Source organism: Nyctereutes procyonoides, unplaced genomic scaffold (genome assembly GCF_905146905.1).
Source record: "Nyctereutes procyonoides isolate TBG_1078 unplaced genomic scaffold, NYPRO_anot_genome, whole genome shotgun sequence".
Classification (NCBI taxonomy): Eukaryota; Metazoa; Chordata; class Mammalia; order Carnivora; family Canidae; genus Nyctereutes; species Nyctereutes procyonoides.
The window spans coordinates 44,667,591-44,687,619 of NW_026575052.1; the positions used below are offsets into that span (position 1 = coordinate 44,667,591).

At 43.2% G+C, this 20,029-nt stretch overlaps 2 protein-coding genes across 6 annotated transcripts in view; one reads left to right on the plus strand and one right to left on the minus strand.

Moving 5' to 3' along the window:
- The first annotated feature begins 11,989 nt into the window (after window positions 1-11,989).
- GPR151 (G protein-coupled receptor 151) lies at window positions 11,990-13,246 on the plus strand. Its single transcript, XM_055331332.1, has one exon. The coding sequence runs from the start codon at window positions 11,990-11,992 to the stop codon at window positions 13,244-13,246; it is 1,257 nt and encodes a 418-aa protein (XP_055187307.1).
- Window positions 13,247-16,306: 3,060 nt separating this feature from the next.
- TCERG1 (transcription elongation regulator 1) overlaps window positions 16,307-20,029 on the minus strand; it is a 65,044-nt gene continuing 61,321 nt past the window's right edge. For 4 of the 5 annotated variants that reach the window (XM_055331263.1, XM_055331262.1, XM_055331261.1 and 1 more), the window contains 2 exons: window positions 18,572-18,672; window positions 16,307-17,383 (listed from right to left, as the gene is read on the minus strand). In XM_055331263.1, the coding sequence (XP_055187238.1) occupies window positions 17,182-17,383; window positions 18,572-18,672 (303 nt within the window). In that variant the 3' untranslated portion in view covers window positions 16,307-17,181. Of the gene's footprint in view, window positions 17,384-17,654; window positions 17,749-18,571; window positions 18,673-20,029 lie in introns of all 5 variants that reach the window. The other variant, XR_008665240.1, reaches the window with a different exon arrangement.

Below are 20,029 nucleotides of genomic sequence, written 5' to 3' on the forward strand. Positions count from 1 at the left end.
AAGAAAATTTAGAATTACTTCATTTGCATAGCAAAGCCCTGAGGGTTTTTTTTTTCAGAAAAAAAATAGTAATATGAAAATATGAAATAATGTCCCCCATATTCCTGAATATGATAACGCATATCAATTTGGTCCTCAAGTTTAAGGGACAGCAGGGCACTTAGCCCCCCCAACGACTGGATGCACAACTTCTTGTCACACAGCGTGGTACTCAAAGTAGCCATCACAGAAAAGGGGGCCAAAACACAAGACGCTCTTTGTCACTGAACTCATGCCAAATGCAGCCCTCCAAGCAGGGGAAATCACTACCTTCCCAGGCCTTCCCAGTCTGCAGGCCAAGATTTTACAGCCCGTTCCAATGTAACACACTTTGACAACTCAATCTGGGTTTTCATTTTTATTTATTTATTGTGTTTTTTAAGTAAGTTCTCTACCCAACATGGGGCTTGAACTCACAACCCCAAGATCAAGAGTCACAGCTCCACCGACCGAGCCAGCCAGGCTCCCCTGACAGTTGTATTTTGAAAGACATATTTAATTAGATATTTCTGTTCTATTTTTACCACCATTCTCTCTTCTCTAAAAGATAAAATAAGACAGGAAAGCCAAGCCATGCTTTGATCCCACCCTGCAAGTTAATCACACATTCCTAACTAGCAGCAGAACAGCCCACGAATGTAAAATGCCAAATATTTTACAGCTGAACTGGAAATCTAAAGGTAATTTGCCAAGTGCACCTAATCAAAGACTCCTGTGGAAATATGATAAACCCCACAGGTGTGTAAAACCAATCCGAATTAGCAAAGCTGAGAATTCTAATGCTTACAGAAATTGTTTCATGCATTTCAAGTACAACTTGAGGTCCCAGCAGAGCTCTGGCCCATTAAGCAATTAATTAATCTCAAAGAATAGTTTGTCTTCAACTACATATATTTACTTACAATGAATGTGTTTCATCTTTTAAACCACCAGTTTCCTGGGAGTCCCTGAGACCCTTCCAGGAGACTCATGAGATCAAAGCTCTTTTCTAATAATACTAAAATGTTATTTGCCTTTCCTACTCTCCTGCTTTCGTGAGTGTACAGTGGAGTTTTCTAGAGTCTACATGATGAATGATACTTCAACACACTGAATGGAAAGCAGATAGGAGAATCTTTGCTCTTCTATTGAACCAGGTATTAAGGAGATTTGCAAAGACAGTCAACACTCCACACGGCTCCCGAGAGTTTTTGTATGTTAGAAAGTGCAGTTATTTCTTATAAAAACTATTACTTATGTTAACATATCTTTAAATGAGTTAATATTTAATATCTATCTCAGCGTTTAGCTTCTAATAAGGTCAATACTGGAAGATACAGCTATAACCCACATCAACAAAAGCTCCAAGGGGGGACCTCAATAATTTTGAAGAGTGTAAAGGGAGCCTCGGATCACAAGGTTTCAGAACCAGTGTTTTAAATGGATTTCCTGTTGTCAATTAGATTAAGCAAGCTCTCTGAAAACTGGTTTCATCTTAAATCATCTCTTTTGCGTCACTAATGAAAAGACAGGTCAGGGTTCAGCATCCAGCCCTCAAAGCTCCTGGCCCCCACTTGCCAAACCTGCAGTCTTCCTGTCTTCCGTGGAGGCGTTTCCTTTCCATCAGCTTGCTCTAAGACCATGCCTAGGAGGATTACAATCATCACAATCCAGCATTTTTTCCACTGGTGAGCATTTACCAATGGCCAGGCATGTAGCCTTCAAGATCTCATTAAGAAGAGCTCCGAACAGTGCCTGGAACGTGTGAGCCCTCATTCTGTGTTGGCAGTGACAGCGGTGAGGGCTGCTGCACGATGACCCAACCAGGAATGTACTGACCGCCTTCCTCACTTACAGCTGGGAAACCCGAAGCACCTGTTACTCAGCTCAAGGGCACACAGCTAAGGATGAGCAGAACCAGGATCCACTCCAGCTCTATCTAAATCTCCAGTCCAAGAGCTCAACGCTTCTGCTGTGTGCCAGCATTTCCCACACTTTATGGGGCAAATAAGTTCCTCTGGGGTTCTTGGGAAGCACTGATTCTGACTTGGGGACCACGGGGTGGGACCTGGGATTCTTCATTTCAAACGACCTGTCAAGAAGCCCGAAGCTGTTGGTCCTCAATGCACAGTTTAGAAGACTGCACACCTGCCCCCTCAGAAGCATCTTTAATGTTTTTTTAATCTCTGGATTCATTTTCCTCTGGCTATACTGAGATGTCCTGATCCCAATGAAAAGTATTTTTCATCTTTGTCCCATTCGGCAATAGTCCTTAACCTTCATCCAACCACGATTTTTGCCAGTTACCGGCACTCAGCAAGTACCTTTAGATCATCAGGTTCACTCTTCTCTGTCAGCTGACCCAGTACTTCCAGCTGCCACCAGGGGGCACTGCTTGCTCATCAGTGGTTTGGGCTCGGCCGCAGAGTCCTTGATGGAACTGTGATTACATGTACTCCCTTTGATAATTCATTACCTGGGGTTACAGTTATTAGAAAATTTATGTTAGAGACACATTAATGCGTTGGAGCTCAAATGACAAACACAGACCACCTGGGATCAAATCCTAGGCCAATCACTTATTGACCACATTGACTTCGAATTTGTCACTTCCTGAAATGCAATGCTCAAGATTCAGTGGGCAAAGACCTTGTAATGGATACTGTGAAGAAATCAAGGATTCGATATTCAATTGTCCAGGTGATTACAGTACCTACATGACACAGGAAACACAAATGACTGGCAAGATTTAAACCCAATTCAATGATCTCCAGTGTCATGTGGCATTTATGGACAAGAATGGCCCTTTCGTAATTGCTAAGTCTGATTCTAGGTAAGGAATGCACCCAAGGTTGACGGGAATGGCCTGGCTTCAATCAGTGACATGGATCCTAAAAAAATCCACTTCCTCTCAAACTTATATCCTGCTCCACACAAACATATAACAGAACACTCAGCAGCCATTTTAAAGATGTAGATCAATCATTCAAAGTTATTTATGAAATAATATGAAAAAGCAAATTTACAAAGGCATCTAGTGGCATCTTTGCGAGATTACATACAACATATATTTGAAAATATGCATATAAAGTCATCTGGGAGGTGTCATATCCCATCTCTCCTGTGCAGCGTTTCCTGAGAAATCCGGGAGCTCTCCTGACTCTGAGCTTTTAACCCTTTTTCTAGATTCTCCATGACGGATATACCCTGGAGTTTCAGAGACATACCTCCAGGGCCTCAATAGGAAGTAAGGGGGACTTCTGTTGGACCATGATTCACTCAACCCCTGCTTCAAACAGAAAGGCTCTCATTTTATCTGTTGCAGATTTTGGGCTCCTGCCTTAGCTTTCATCTGATAAAAATGTTTTCCATAGCTAAATTAAGAGTCAGCACTATTGACCACAGTGTTAACTTAGTACTTGCTTTCCATTTCCAATGATATTGTCCTATGTAACACGATGGATGATTTTCACCAGAGTACATACTATCTCCCCAAACAAACTAGCTTCAACGACTTTACAAGACCTTAGTCCTACTGCCTTGATTTACCCACAGTTAAATAGAATGGCTTCATAGATTATTGTTGAACAATTGAGAATAATTCCATGAGGACATCCATGTTTACAGGACACTATCAGTTAACCAACAACCAAGATAGTTGTATCAAAGACTGGGACTCAGTGGTCTGCAAATCTCCACTGGCTTTTCTTATGACCCCTGAAATCCTCTTTTACTGCCATATTCCACCCAAAAGCACATCCTTCTCACTTTCTAAAGCTGTCAGCAACCATTCCTCAAATAGCATTTTATATCAATTAATTGTCAAATAGAGTATTATGCTCAAAAGTAAAGTAATTACATGAACCCAAGCTTGGGTTTAACTTAAATAACAGGGAAAAGTCAAGAGTTGTGCTGCCCAGTGTAGAAGCCACTAGCCCCATGTGACTATTTCTATGTAAGTAATTTAAATCAAATAAAATTTACAATTCAGTCCCTCAGCTATTCTAATAGCATTTCAAGTGCTTAATCACCACAGGCAGCTAAGGGCTACCATATTAGAAATTGTAGATATAGACTATTGCCATCATCATAGAAAGTGCTACTGGATAACGTTGCTATCAAGGCCACCAAGTGTATCATTTCATAAAGAGTTCTGAAGAACACTAGCCTGGTCAGATGCTATAATGCTGGCTAAGTTCATCTGGAAAATTCTGCATCCACACCCGCTGCCTTACATATTAGAGTATTAACATCATGGAACCTCAAGACTCAAGCTCTAGCATCAGACAGATAAAAGTTTGAATTCTAGCTCTACCATTTATAGCAATGTGACCTTGCATCAGTCATTTACCTTTGAACTTCTGTTTCTTCATCTGATACCTAAAAATAACTGAACTCCTTAGTATTGTCACAATAATTAGGCAAACCATGTAAAATTTAGCAAAGTGCTTCACAAAGACAAAAGTCTCAACAAATCTAAGTTCTAATAGTTGTTTTTTTTTTTTAAGTGCGGAGAAGTCCTATTTAACTTTGTGTAGTCAAGCATTTCCCAAATTCACCAATCTTTTTTTAAGAATGCATGGAAGAGAGAATAATACCCCCACACACAAAGATGCCTGTACCCTAGGAACCTGTGAATGCTTACCCTACCTATATGGCAAACAGGACTTTTCAGACATGATTAAAGTAATAATTTTGAGAAGAGAAGATGACTCTAGATTATCCAGTGGGCCCAGTGTAGCCACAGGGGTCTTTTATATGAGGGAGGCAGCAGGCTCAGAGTCAGAGAAGGAGATGCCGCAAGGAAAGCAGAAGTCAGAGGGGGTATTTGGAGGGAGATGCTCTGCTGCTAGCTTTGCAGATGGAGGATAGACCACAAGCCAAGGAATGCAGTCACCTTCCTACAGCCCCTAGAAGGAATGCAGTCCTTCAGACACTTGATTTTAGGACTTTTGATCTCCAGGACTATAAGATGGGTTGTACTATTTTAAGGTGCTAAGTTTATGGAAATTTATGACAGCACGAATAAAAAACTAATACAGATTACCTGAAATCATCTCTCAAGGTACTGATGTCCCACTGGGAGGCTTATCTGATGGGAGGAGCTGGAACCAGAATCAGGAATCCAGGGTCTAGCTCAGTTCACCAAGTAACCAATTTTGTAACTACTATCAGGCCAAAATCTCTGGGGTGCTTCACTTTCTTCCACCAATTGATGACATTAACAACTCCTTTACCTAATTTTTAGAAATTTTGTCAGTAAAAATTATAGGCCTACTTCACGAGAGTGGCTCCAACTTGCATGTTTCAACTCTTGTCAATTATAAGTACTCAGCAGGCGGTAAGATAATGCTAAGGTAGAAAAGTTTTAGAAGGATGTCCTGAACTTTCATCAAGGATTTATAATGACAGACTGAAAAAGATTAATTTTTTTGTAGGTTAACACACTCAGCCTTAAAGCTACCAGAACCAACATGGTATACCCAGGTTGAAATACTTGGCATCAAGTTCTTGTCTTCCTTCCCCTCCATCCAGACATGTTTTCTTTTTACAAAGATTTGCAGCATGATATTTAGTCCTTAAGGATGTTTAATAAAATTCTTTTAAACTTTTGTTTTTCCCCTCCCAAGAGTCAACAAGAAGAACACAATCTATAGATCACAAGAGCTGCCTCTCCCATGTTAAAAAGAAAGACAAATCCCAGACTCAGGGATGGTAATATTCTTTCTTCTTCCCTAATATGCCACTGGAAAGCAAGCGAATGCCACGTCTCTGAACATTGCACATTCCTCCCATAGCTGGATGTTTGTGATGATGCCACGCGCCACCTGCTGGATTTGGCGTTCATGGAAACATCTCTAGTCAGACCTGAGGAAATCATCCCATCAGGATGGACACAAAGGTGTGAAGAGTAAAATACCAAAAACCACTGAATTGTACACTTGGAGGAGCTCTTATGGTGTGTGAATCACAGCTCAATACAGTTCTTTTTTTTAAGATTTTATTTATTTATTCATGAGAGACAGAGAGAGAGAGAGAGAGAGGTAGAGAGAGAAGCAGGCTCCTTGCAGGGAGCCCGATGTGGGACTCGATCCCAGATTCTGGGATCACACCCTGAGCTGAAGGTAGATGCTCAGCTGCTGAGCCATCCAGGTGTCCCAATACAGTTCTTTAAAAAAAAAAAAAAAAGTTAAGGAAATTGACATGGCAATGGAATTTTGTTTCTTTTTTTTAACTAGATTTTCCTCTAAATGATGGGACCTGTCATTCCGTAAGGACCGACATCAAATGATAGCCTACAAAACCAAAAGAAATATAGCCAGGGATGGGCTGACTGTGTTCAAAGCAGGATTTTCACCATTTGGCACCCGAATAAATATTTCAGCCCTTTTCCTTGCTGAGAAGACTCTGTTCTCCCAAGAGAACGTGCGCCAACAAGAAGCAGACCTGCGTCAACTCACTGTGGTGTAATCAATCCCTGAGACAGAGTTCTCCAGGATCTTTTTGACTAAGGCCTCTCATTACATTACAACAAAAATCATAGCTACAATTATCATTTACATTCTAACAACAAATCCTGTAAAAAGCAAGCAAATTCTGGGGAAGGACAAAAAAAGTTTGAAGAATACACATCTTAATATCGACCACAGCTGTGTTTCAATGAGACTAGGAGTGATTTTTTTTTCAAGCTCTGCCTTAGCAGGCAAGATGCATCGAACTCCTTATATTTATAACATCCTTGTGCTTTCCAAAGAGCCTTGACATCTATGCCCAAATTTCATCCTCCATAAAATCAAAATAGGAATTAACAACAAAGACAAAAATCCCCAGCAGGACGAAGTGCAAGACAATGTGAGGGACAAGAAGCATCAGTCCAGCAGCTGAGACTCGTACATCCCAGCCTATGTCCTGCTACCCAGGCGCCAGGGGCCTCAATAGGACAAGTCAACGGGGATCCCTGGGTGGCGCAGCGGTTTAGCGCCTGCCTTTGGCCCAGGGCGCGATCCTGGAGACCCGGGATCGAATCCCACGTCGGGCTCCCGGTGCATGGAGCCTGCTTCTCCCTCTGCCTATGTCTCTGCCTCTCTCTTTCTCTCTCTCTCTCTCTCTCTCTGTGTGTGTGTGTGACTATCATAAATAAATTTCAAAAAAAATTTAAAAAAAAAGGACAAGTCAACGTACACGGTCAGAGCATCTGTCTGCACATCTGGAACAAAGCCTTGACACACACAGAAGGGTCCTGTGCAGGTGTAACAGTCTCATTTTTTAGGGAGCAGGGTTCAGATCTCTAGACTCGCAGTCTGGGGAATTTGAAATATACGGGAGAGCCATCCCTACAGTGACTTAGGTGACACATAACCAACAGCAGAAACAGGAGGGGTGGGGACATCTGGGTGGCTCAGCAGTTGAGCGTCTGCCTTCAGCTCAGGGTGTGATCCCGGGGGCCTGGGATCGAGTCCTGCATCAGGCTCCCTGCATGGAGCCTGCTTCTCCCTCTGCCTATGTCTCTGCCTCTCTCATGAACAAATAAATAAAATCTTAAAAAAAAAAAAAAAGAAAAGAAACAGGAGGGGTGGTGCTGTCTTGTAGGAGTGGCCACCTAGACCCCAGCCAGAACTACTCAACTCTTCCCTTAGACACAGGTTGGCCCTCGGCTCGCATCTGCAGCCTGGAACAATCCTCCAAGACACGAAACCTGAAATAACAGGATGTGCCAGTCAGGAGGACCCCTGGCCAAAGTGACTGCACACAAACAAGGTGAAGTGTGGCCCCAAAAATAGCACGACCGGGGCCCTGGGGAGAGGAACTCCCAACATAGCAAAACCGCCGACAAAGGGGAGACAGCACCTGTGTGTTGTGAGAGTGGGAGCGAGGGGCCTGCCGGGACCTGCTCCCTGGGGGCTAACCTGCCGTGTGGCTGCACTGCCCGGGCTGAGTGGCTCATCGGGGTCACGCACCGAAGCTGGCCGCCAAAGCCCAGCCCGATCCACTCTGCTCCTCCCCGAGCTTCACCTGCAACGTCTGCGGCCTGCAAACCCACAGGCAGAGGGAGGGATGAGCTCTCAGACGTTCTAACTTCTCTGATATGAATCAGCTCTTTTCTGCTGTGTATAATGCAAGGGTACCCCCCCGCCCCCCCCCCCCCCCCCGCACATCACCCACAAGCTCCAGCAGAGACGCGCGGGAGGGGCAGGGCCGAGGTCCCAGCTTAGATTTCATGCCTGCAGGAGGCCTGCGCCAGATCCTCCGCCGCCAACTGTTGGTTTGCTCCAGGGACCCCCCTGGAGCCCCTCCAGGTACCACCCCCCGCCCCAGCCTGCCTCCTATGGCCCTGTCCCTGGACTTGCTCGTCGGTTCTTCCCTTCACCTAGATTGCAGCTCCTTAAGACAAGGGACCCTTCCACCACCCAGGGTGCCAAGCCCTAGCACATGTGTTTGGTGTTCCGCACACAGGAGTGGCTTGGTACACATGCACCGAGAGAAAAGCACACAAGCTTCGTATTCCCAGAGCCCATGGGCTTCATACATGTTGCTGAAGTGAACCCCACCATTTTCAGAGTCATGATGCCTAAAGAACAGTGAGTATCTCACAGCTTCCTTGGTGTTGTGGGGGGAGGATAGCGCCCGCTTTATGAACACCACCTCTAGATCTCTAGGCCTGGGGTCAGGTCCCATGAGGGTGTCATCTATTGGCTGTGTGACCTACAGACCCACAGGCAAGTAATTTCGGGTCTCTGGGTCACCATCTATAAGAAGGCAGTGGTAGCATCACCCCTCTCCAGGAGCTGTCCTGAGGGTCCAGTGTGTAAAATGTGCAGCACCAAGCTTGGCACTTAGGACTCCCCCAGGAAATGGTTGTTATTACCACTCACCATTCCCTGGACCTGAGTTGTAGGGTGAATTTTGCCCAGCCCTGGGAGGAGGGCCCCCTCAGCTCTGCTTTTATTTCAAAAGCCACTTAAGTTCACCTGAAACTAACATAACACTGTAGGTTTTCTACACCGGAATTATAACTATTTTAAAAGCCACTTAAAAGTGTAGCCACTAGTTTGCATTGTTTGGGTTCTTTTGAAGTTTAAGCTGGTTGAAGTCCTTTATGACTTTAAAATTTTTTTAAGATTTTATGTATTTATTTGACAAAGAGAGAGAGAGTGCATGAGCAGGGGAGGGGGACCAAGGGAGAGGAAGTAGCAGACTCCCCTCGGAGCAGGGAGCCCGACGCAGGACTCGATCCCAGGGCCCTGAGATCATGACCTGAACCAAAGGCAGAGGCTTAACCGACAGCCACCCAGGCGCCCCATGTGTCGTTCCTTTATATTGCTGAATAGTGTTTCGCTATATGAATGTAGCCATGTGTTTATCCATTCACCATTATGGGCATTTGGGTTGTTTTCAGCATTTTGAGGGTAGGGAGGCTGCTTCCACTTTTCATCCCAAATAACTATTTCTGTATTCTACTGCTTGGTCCACTTCTCCTACAGAATTTCTCCCATGATCCCTTCCATCAAACAGGAAAGGGGTTCACATACTAGGAAGCTCGCCAAAATAAATAAAAACAGGGAAACCCGACAAACGTCCACTATGCATACAATCTAATCCTATACTTAAGCCAATATGTTACCAACAAAGGTCAACTTGCATATAAGACACATGCATATGGTGGGTTTTTTTCCCCTTTAGGTCTGCTAAATTACATTTAGCCTTTAGATGAAAATGTTGAAATGACGAAAAAGTGGACACAAGCTGGAGATCACGCTTGTAGGGACCTAGATGCACAAGTGCTGACAGATCAGAAGAAAAGCATCAAGTGGGACTGGGTCCTGGGGCTGGCCAAAGGACAGACTTCCTCTGTGCTACAAGCACATGGTCCTATTTTGATTTCTGTGGTTCATGAGGATCCAGGAAGAACACTCGAAAACTCATTTCTAGTTCTCAGAAGGTTCAAAAAATAGTAATACGTTTGTGTGTGTATAAATACATATGGGCACATGTATATATGCAGAGAGGGAGCAAATGTACCTCAGTATTCATAACTGGTGAGTCTGGATGAAGTATGGGACTTGCAAAGGTCTTGCACTTTTTTCTGTGATTTTGCAATGTCTTCAAAATAAAAAGTTAAAATACATTACCTCCAAAAAAATGTAGAAAACTCAGCCTTCGCATCCTTCAGGCCGGACATTTGGTCTCTAGCCGGAGCACGGGGAAGGCCTCCCCCGAGTCCACGTAACAGACTGGGGAAGAACCACACGACACAGCTTCGTTTCCCTTGCTGTCATTTAAAGAGCAGACTTTGGTGACGTCAGAGCCTCCTCGAACTCGTGTCTGTCCCATGTGTTCAGGAGCCTGGGGCGTCACAAGCTTGAAGCCGTGATGTCAAGGGGTCTCTGTTTCTGGCCCTGAACTGCTGTCCTCCACACACGCCGGGGGAATCTCCAAGTCACATGACATCCATTTACTCCAAGTAGTGCTCAAGGAGTTTCCCTATCCCCCCATTTCCTCCCCATAGGATGGTGTGGCCTCTGCGCCCCCATGAGGGGCGCCTTGGGGGGTGCACACACTACATTGCTGGGACCAGGTGCTGCCCACATTGCTGTTCCCGAAGCAGCACAGCCTTCCAGAGGAAAGGTGGACAGACACACTGACAGCCCTCCCAATATTCAGGAGCCGTTTATGCCATCGGTTCTTATCGGGGAGGTTGGGGCTTCGAGGAGTACTTAAGCGTCACCCCCTTACTTTGCAGAGACAGGCTGGTTTGAGAGCAGAGCCAGGACCGGATCCCAAAGGTGGGACGCCCGGCCCAGCACCTTCTCAGCGTCTGACACTCAGCCCTTCTGGTTCGGCCACACTTGGAGGAGGACGCGTCTTCACGGCGATGACACAGACTCCTTTTCCTGAACAATTCTGGCTCCTCTGATGCCTTCAGGGCATCTTTGCCCATAACGTGTCAATACCGGCTCTAGAATATTTTGTTCCAAGGACTTTCTCATGTCCCAACGCTAACACGTAACTTTCTTTAAAATGCCTCAAATGCCTCCTGCATAAAGACTGTTTATTCTTCTCTTATTCCTCTGCTCCTGGTGAATCCTCTAGGACTTGTCTCTGCAAAGCAGCCTAGTCCATCACTTGGTTGCCTTCATCACCACCACCTGTTGAGATCATATTCCACATAGTCTAACTCAGAGTCTAAAACCATTTCTAAAAACCTCACAACACCTGGAGCCATCTGTAATTAGATTTTTACATAGGACTCCCCTGCACTTGTTTTCCTTATCCAGCTCTGCGCGTTTGATCCCAGGCGGCGGCCGCTGCCAGTGATATAAACTGGGTCAAGGCGGCAGCTCCTCTCTGCAGGGGAAGAAGCTTCACGGGGTCACGCTTTAAACACTGTGGTCCCCCCGCAACATCCACATCCACTGGGAGCTTGTCAGAAATGCCTATTCTTGGCCCTACCCCTGAGCCACCTGGATCAAGCACGTGGGTGAATCTGGTGCAGGCTGCGGCGCCAAGTGTCACTTGCTCAGAGGCAGCATTTCCTGAATTACAGTCCACGGTCAAGATTTTAGAAACAGCTGGTTGGAAATAATTGCCTGACTGGCTCGTGACCCCCCAGGAACATATCCCACTTACATGTATGTCGTCCTCATTTATCATTTATGAGTACATGGGGTTTTAACTCCACGGGGCTGCCGATTTGACACAAGGCTTGCTAATGAGCAGCACCCAAGCGCCCCTGCTGCCTGCCATTCGGTGGAGTGGAAGGTGCACCGCATGCGACAGCGCAGAGGTGAGCGGTCACCCTTCTTCCACATTTGGCTCTCAAGAAACAAGCGAGGGGAGGGTTCAGGGGTGTCATTTGACACCGATGACAGCTTATTTATTTCCTACGCTTAAGAGCTTAAGAGCTTAAGAGCCGGGGCAGGAAGGCAAGAAGCAGCTACCTCCTGTAAGGACGAGCTGCGCAGGAGAGGTGATGCTGGCAGCTGCCCTCGCCGCCTCCAACTCCAGCACCATGAACGTGTCTGCTCACCTCCACTTTGTCGGAGGGTACGTGCCCTCTGACTCCAAGGACTGGAGGACCATCGTGCCGGCTCTCTTAGTCGCCGTCTGCCTGGTGGGCTTCATGGGGAACCTTTGCGTGATTGGTGTCCTCCTTCATAGCGCTTGGAAAGGAAAGCCGTCCATGATCCACTCCCTGATTCTGAATCTCAGCCTGGCCGATCTCTCTCTCCTGCTGTTTTCTGCACCCGTCCGAGCTACAGCATACTTCAAAGGTGTTTGGGATCTCGGCTGGTTTGTGTGCAAGTCCTCTGACTGGTTCATCCACACGTGCATGGCAGCCAAGAGCCTGACGATTGTTGCAGTGGCCAAGGTATGCTTCATGTATGTGAGTGATCCCACCAAGCAAGTGAGTATCCACAGCTGCACCATCTGGTCAGTGCTGGTGGCCATCTGGGCTGTGGCTAGCCTGCTGCCGCTGCCAGAATGGTTCTTCAGCACCATCCGGCTTCACGCAGGGGTGGAAGTGTGCCTCATGGATGTACCCCCCGTGGCCGAAGAGTTCATGGCAACGTTTGGTAAGCTCTACCCTCTCCTGGCATTTTGCTTCCCGTCACTCTTTGCCAGTTTTTATTTCTGGAGAGCTTATGGCCAGTGTAAAAAGCGGGGAACTAAGACTCAGAATCTTAGAAACCAGCTGCGCTCAAAGCAACTCACGGTGATGTTGCTGAGCATCGCTGTCACCTCCGCTGTTCTGTGGCTCCCGGAGTGGGTGGCCTGGCTGTGGATATGGCATGTGAAAGCTGGAGGCCCGGCCCCACCACAAGGCTTTATAGCCCTGTCTCAAGTCCTCCTGTTTTCCATCTCTTCGGCAAATCCTCTGATTTTTCTAGTGATGTCAGAGGAGTTCAAGGAAGATTTGAAAAGCTTATGGAGATGGATGATAACCAGAAAGCAACCAACTGCCTCAGAATCTCAGAAAACACCAGCGGGTAACTCGGAGGTCCCTCCTGACAATGCTCCGTCTCCTGAGTCCCCAACATCTATACCAGAGAAAGAGAAAACTGGCTCTCCCTCCTCCAGCACAGAGAAAACTGAGAAGGCACAGGTTCCCATCCTCCCTGATGTAGAGCAGTTCTGGCACGAGAGGGACACAGTCCCTTGTGTACAAGACAATGACCCTATCCCCTGGGAACGTGAAGATCAGGAGACAGGAGATTGTGATAAATAGGTTAAGTCTCAAAGCAAAACAAATTGTGATGATTGCATTTAATTTACTTGTAGTGCTGCTTGTCGATACTACAGCCTTTATCACGTTAAGGGTAAAATTACTAACATTAGGAATTACAAAAGCGCTTCACAGTATGCATTTTCAAAATGTGCGATTTGGTAAGAACACCACAGTAAGGGTAAGGACTCTACTTCAGAATTATATACTGGCAGTCCAAAGAATTAATCTAAGTGTTGTGTGAAGATGCTTCTGGCACACTCGACTAGACATTCCAGTATTTTGTCCCTTGTTCAAAATCATGGTTTTACTGGGTACTCCTTAGGACCACCTTGTACTGGCTCAAGCAGAGCCCATCTTTGCCAAAAGCTGAACTCCTTTACTTTTACTCCAGATCCTGCTAGCCTTAAGCATCCCTTATCAGACTTTATTTCACATAACCAAAGCTCAAAATCTACTTCCACGGAAGAGATTTTAAACACATTAATGAGTGCTAAGGAGTGCTCTTCATTTGCTTAATCCATGCAGAATTTCCATGACTGAAGGTTAGAGTAAGGACCACTGCCTTATTGTGGGCTTTCAAACCATGGCTTATTTTGGCCCAGTTTAAGTAAATGCACTTTGCCTTATCCCAAAACCTGCTTCACTTTGCAAAGCCACCTCTGTGAGTCTTGGGTTTCGAGTCTGAGGACTTTAGCAGCTCAGCAGGACATTCTAAATTCTGATATGCAGAAAGAACTGTTAAAACTGCCCTTCCTTCTCCTCCCAATTACCTGTTCCTCCCAATACCTCCTTTCGGTCAAGAGAAGCAGAAGCTATGGTTAATGATACAAGGTAGTAATTGCTGAATACAACCCTCAAGTACGAAGAAGGAATGGTCATCCTTCTTGTCAAGTAGTACTGTCTCCTGAACACTGTAAGTTGAATCCTGCCCGAGGCTTAAAATTTCTCAGGGTCTTAGTTATAAAGATGATCAGGAGTAACAGGGAAAGTGTAAAAAAGAAAACAAAATTAGGAAAAGAAAAACTCCATGGATACAAGACAGAACTTGGTTAAGAACAGAAAACAAACAGCACAAGGGGTGATGCAGAGAGAAAAGCAGTGCTATTAAATTTTGTGTCCCCAAACATATTTATTACCAGCATAATTCTAGTAAAAGCCAGTAACTATTCACTTTATGGCAAGATAAAGCATACCCAACAAAACATGATTATGATACATTTCTTTCCCTATTAAATATAAGGACACTTATCCACGATTCTTGATTACTTTGTAATGGAACTCTAGGGTATCTGCAGGGATGGGGTTCCCTCAGAAAAAAACCGCCTTTAGGTCGAGCCACAGAGAACTTAAAAGATAAAAACATGCTGTGGATGGAACTTTCATTTTTTAAAAAATGTCTGTGGGTTTTTGGGGTTGCTTTTCGTCTTTACAAATGGCTGTGGTTTGCTTTTTTTTTTTTTTTTTTTTAACAGAAGATAGGGCTGTTTCCATTTTACTTGGTTCATTACAAATTTTATTTTAAGGCTCACAAGATCACAAAGTACAATTTAACCCAAATATCCAAATACTGTTTGGTGAGACAATAGTTATACAAAGGGATTACCTTTAAAATTGTCTGTGATGAACTATTTGAAGATTGTTCATTCTATATAGTAAATGTTGGATATAAGCTTCCAGTGTTTGACATTTTAACTTATCAACAAATAAAAACAATTGCTTTACTTCAGATAGTTTTGGAGACTTAAAAAGCTATCTTTGTCTTGAACGCTCCTTTCAAAATCATCATTTGGCACAATGGGGCTTTCTGGGGAGGTCAGAGCTTCACACTGATAGAGGTCTCAGGGTAAACTGAAGCAAGTATTTTTAAGGAGTTTGCAGGTAAGTGCCAAATCAAGATGGACATTCTGAGACAGTGTAATTACAGTGACCTTTTCATTAAGAACCTAATACACAGTCCTGACTTGATCTTTTAAAGAATCTTGCATAGTAAAGTTTGATTTGCACCTTAAATGAACAATCAATCCCAAATACTTTACAGAAGAAGTAGAAATCAGAATAAGTTATCACCAAACCATTTTTTTCCACACTTTTCAACTGTGAGAAACAGATAGTGGGCAAACAACATTGTGTAGAATTCAGAAAAATAAAGCATTTTAGAAAGTTCACTTTTGTAGGTCAGTTATATATTCCTAGAATAGTTGTGCTCCTTTAAGCAAACACGGTAGTTTCATTTCTCACAGAACTTAAAAGCCACTCAATGGAATTATAAAAATGACCTTCAAAAAAAAAGCAAAAAAAGTGGTGGTGGGGTGGAGGGGAGGGTGGATATCTTAATGATCAGTTGTACAGATTAAGACCTTAGTCAGGTAATTCCAGTCTCCTATATACATAATTTCTGTGGCACTTAATATACTTAAGCTAAGTACTAAGTAACATAAGTGTGGATGAGTCTGTATCTGCTTGTGATGTGTCTGTGTGCACATGACATGCAAATACAGATCTATCAGCACTTAATCATTTTGTTTTGTTGTGATCACAACCGGTCTGAGATAACAGGGAAAAGAAATTATACATGTAACATATTTTTCTTAAGCATTTATGTGGTACTCTGAAATGAGAAATCTGCGAAGGAATGAGACACAGAAGTCTTTAAACTGGGGAGATAAAGCTAGAAATAAGTGGGGGGATCAAAGGTGGGTGTCAGGGTATGATGTGCAGGGTATGATGTGCAGGACACACTGAAAGGGTGCCAAGAAGGCATCAATCACCCATATGGTAATATAAAAGACAAAAACAAGAAAAGAAATAAAGAGATCGGCATCTTCTTGCCACGAAGCAGTAAGATATTGCTAAGAGACCAAGCACCAAAATGGTTTTTTACATTCCTTCCCTTTTATATTGCAAATAATTTATTATATGCAAGCCTTTAAAAATTATGTGATATTTAAGATGTAAAGTCAACTTTCTTTGTGCCAAATTACATTTGCTATAGCTTCTAAGAACAGATTTAAAAGAAGTTTCTTTTATAAATTCTGTAACAATAATCATATACAATCCACATATATAAAAAGGGTTGGTTTATTGTAGTTCAAATACATAAACTGAACATTCAAACATCTTAAAATTAAACTTTAGAAACAAAAGTTTAACATTCAAACAGGAGTATAGTTTACAGGGAACACCCAAGAAAGGTAATTTGTTGTCTAATCCAGAATATTGATAAAGATCACTTAATGGTAAATAAAACGTGTTTAGCCAGCAGTCCTATTCTGGCCAACATGTTAGTTATGACCGTGGTTCCATACCTGAGAAGAAATGACTAAATAAATCTTCTCTTAGGCTAAACAACAAGACTTGGCCTATAATTCTGAGGGGATAATCAAAGCACATTAAGTGAACAAACAAAACTAAAGTGTTCTTTAGAGACAAAGGTAAAAGTATGTCCATTATAATAATCTTAACCTCTGGAAGATAAGAATTCAATTTTCAGTGTTTTCTCTTTTACCCGCTTTAAAAAACAAAATCAAAACAAAACAAACCCCAACTTAGGTTTTTCTTGGAGTCTGTGGTATTTGCATCTTGCAAGTTCAAACCACAAATGCTCTTACGTCTTGCATGTTTAACACTGCTAGAAAGAACGTCACCAAAAGTCACTGACTTCCACACCTCTTATAAAAGGATGATTTTTAGCTTCGAGATTTTAGATTTACTAGAGACAGCCTATATTTGAGTATGTATGTCAGTCATGCCACACAAAGAAAAGCATAAATTATTTCCAAAGTGTTCTCTGTTCAGAAACTGTTCACGAATGCTTCTCCTTCTGTTCGTCAGATGGTTCTGCAATAGTTTGACTAATGCACATACATGTAAAAACCTGAAAATTGGCTCATGCAAGCGTTCTGACTTCAGATACCCCTGTGGAAGAGTACTGAGAATTATTTTGTTGATCGTCTCGTGGGCTCTGATGCTGTGGGAGGTGGGGGTGGACCCCGGCGATCGAGGTCATCCACATATGCCACAATCAGTTTACGCCTCTCCTCGGGCACACAGTCTAGTACTAGATACCGTTTGTCGTTCTGCAAAATTTTTTCTACATCTTTCAGGTGCTGATCAGATTCCTGGATTAGCTTTTTGGATCTGAAATCAGAAAAGAAGTCCAAGAATTACTGACTGCTGTTCATAGGTCTTTCAGAAATGAGCTGGAAATGTCCATCTAGTTCCTAATCGTGTTTCCATTTTATTTTTTTTTTAAGAAAAATTTCACTGCAGTGGTCACCTTTGTAAGTCGCCTCAGCAAAGACTCCAAGGAGTGAAAGGGCCTCAGAAGCTGAATTACCCTCCCACCCCTACTGGTGGTCCCTCCAGATCAGGGCTGAGGGTGGGTGGGTAAATCTTGCCCGTGCTGTACCTGTTCTGTGGATGAACAGAGGACTTCAGTCTGCGGGGCTGCCAATCCCAGCATCTCTCACAAGCTTTCACTTTCACATCTTTCACTAAATTAACTATAAAAATGTAGAAAGAAGTCTTACTTCACATCTAATTTAAAAGCCCAAGCTGATGCAAAACATTAAGGATCCTGACCAAAAAATCCAATGACAAAATACCTAAAAACCACACCCTCAGCACTATCTATCCTCCCGTGCACATACCCTTCATTAAGATGTTTCCAATTTTTCCCTTAAAGGAAGAAAAACTAGAGCATGAAACAAAACTGTTTCCTGCACACTGACCGCTAAGCAATGTAAACTCATTTTCCTGATGGTCAACTGTTGGGAATGTGGAACTATTGGGCATGTTACGGAGAAATCTTGTTTCAAAACTCTGATTTTATCATTTAGAATTTTTAAAGTATCCAGCAAATTGCTATCGTCTGAAAAAAAAAAAAAAAGTAATAGTTTCTGCTGAGCTTAAATAAGATGATTTCAAGCTTTCAAACTGTTCCATAACACTGAATAGTCTCCACAGGAAGCAAAGATAATGAATAGTGAAGGACTTATTTTAAAAGTCTCCTCACAGACACAATTCTTAAATAGTAATGGGTACTCCTAAAAAAGCAGTGAAGTAAAAACAAAAGTGTGTTTAAAAAACTGGATGGGTGGGTAACACAAAATAAGAATTGACATCTGGGCCCTTTCTTTAAAAAAAAAAAAAAAAAAAGGTAAGGTAGACATGGGCTGTATTTGGCCTTTGATAAAAGTTTGCTTCTTCTTATTCCTAAAAATTAATAATGTCAACATGTGTGTGAATGCAAAGAATGCTCTGGCCATCAGAGTAAGGACTAGTAAAGACAATGACTGCTGATATGAAACATTTCATTACACACACCTATAGGTTATAAATTTGGTCTCTTTCAAAAGCGTCCTGAAGTCAGCTTTGGCTGTGATGTATTTGTCTCTGATGTATTCTTCAAACTCTCTTTGTTTTTTCTGCAAAAAGACAGTAAGATTAGAAAAAAAAAGTCACTAATTCCAAAATCAGAATCAATTATTTATTAAACCAGTTAAGTCACATCATAAATAATTCAAAAGAAAAAGCCACTGAGGTGCATTTTTGTTCATGTAACATTCACTGAAATGCAAAATTCACAATGTACATTTTTTTAAGGCCAAAAGAAACCAGGAGGGGATCCCTGGGTGGCTCAGCGGTTTAGCGCTTGCCTTTGGCCCGGGGCGCGATCCTGGAGTCCCACATCGGGCTCCCAGCATGGAGCCTGCTTCTCCCTCTGCCTGTGTCTCTGCCTCTCTCTCTCTCTCTCTCTCGCTCTCTCATAAATAAATAAATAAATAAATCTTAAAAAAAAAAAAACAAAAAACAGGAACAAGGTCCCATACACTGTATGAGCAGTAGCTAAACTCGAGGGCTTGCTACGGATGACGCTATGCTGAGGGTCTGAGGAGGCTATTGCTCCTAACAACCTCAAGCAGTAGACACTCAAAAATAAAGAGATTAAGGGGTGGGGTAAACTCGCCATTCCATAGATTGTATTTATATCACCTAGCACCAAAAGCATTTAGCTTTTCTAGTAAGGGAACAGGAAGTGATGAGGATAAGCTCTTTGGGCAAAAAAATAAAATAAAAAAAGACTGCTAATTCCAAACAATCAGAAAAGTTAGAAACTGAGACTGGATCGTGGATCAATCAGCTGTTCGTCTACCACTCCCTCCCAGCCATGAGTATGCTGTGGCCCACACATCTAAAACCCAACTTATTAAAAAAGCAAGAGGGGAAAGAATATTACATCTATGGGGCTGTGCACCCTAGACCTGGAGAAATCAACCAGGAAAGGGCAATGATGGAGACAGAGAATAAATGAAAAGCCGAGGATAAACTAAGACTGTGGTCAGCTATGCTGCCCTTGCCATCAGTCACTATTTCAGAACCCAGCTTGAGTTTGTTTTCCATACAGGAGGCAGAGTGTACCAGAAGGGAACTCTACTTCTACACACTTCACGGGGCTCTGACCACCTGGTCCCAATTGTCAGAGAGAATGTATTACCCTAGTGGGACCCGACTATACAGTAAAAAAAACCCCACAGCTTCATTAAAGTTCTAACATCCCCAAACAGAGGCTTGACCCCAAGGATTAAATTTTTTAAGTTTCTACTGTGCTTTCTTGTTAATGTATCATGCAAGGTACAAAATATGAATTTAAAATTCAGATTTCTTTCTCATACAGTTACAAATTATTCACCTAACACCATCAATTCCACATTTTGGTCAAGAAACTAGTGGTACTGTTAAGCACCCAATTAATATTTACAAACTGACAGTAAGTAAATCTCA

Bases quoted from the DNA above. Each gene is read 5' to 3' on its own strand.
- GPR151 (XM_055331332.1), top strand. From the start codon at position 11,990: ATGCTGGCAGCTGCCCTCGCCGCCTCCAACTCCAGCACCATGAACGTG.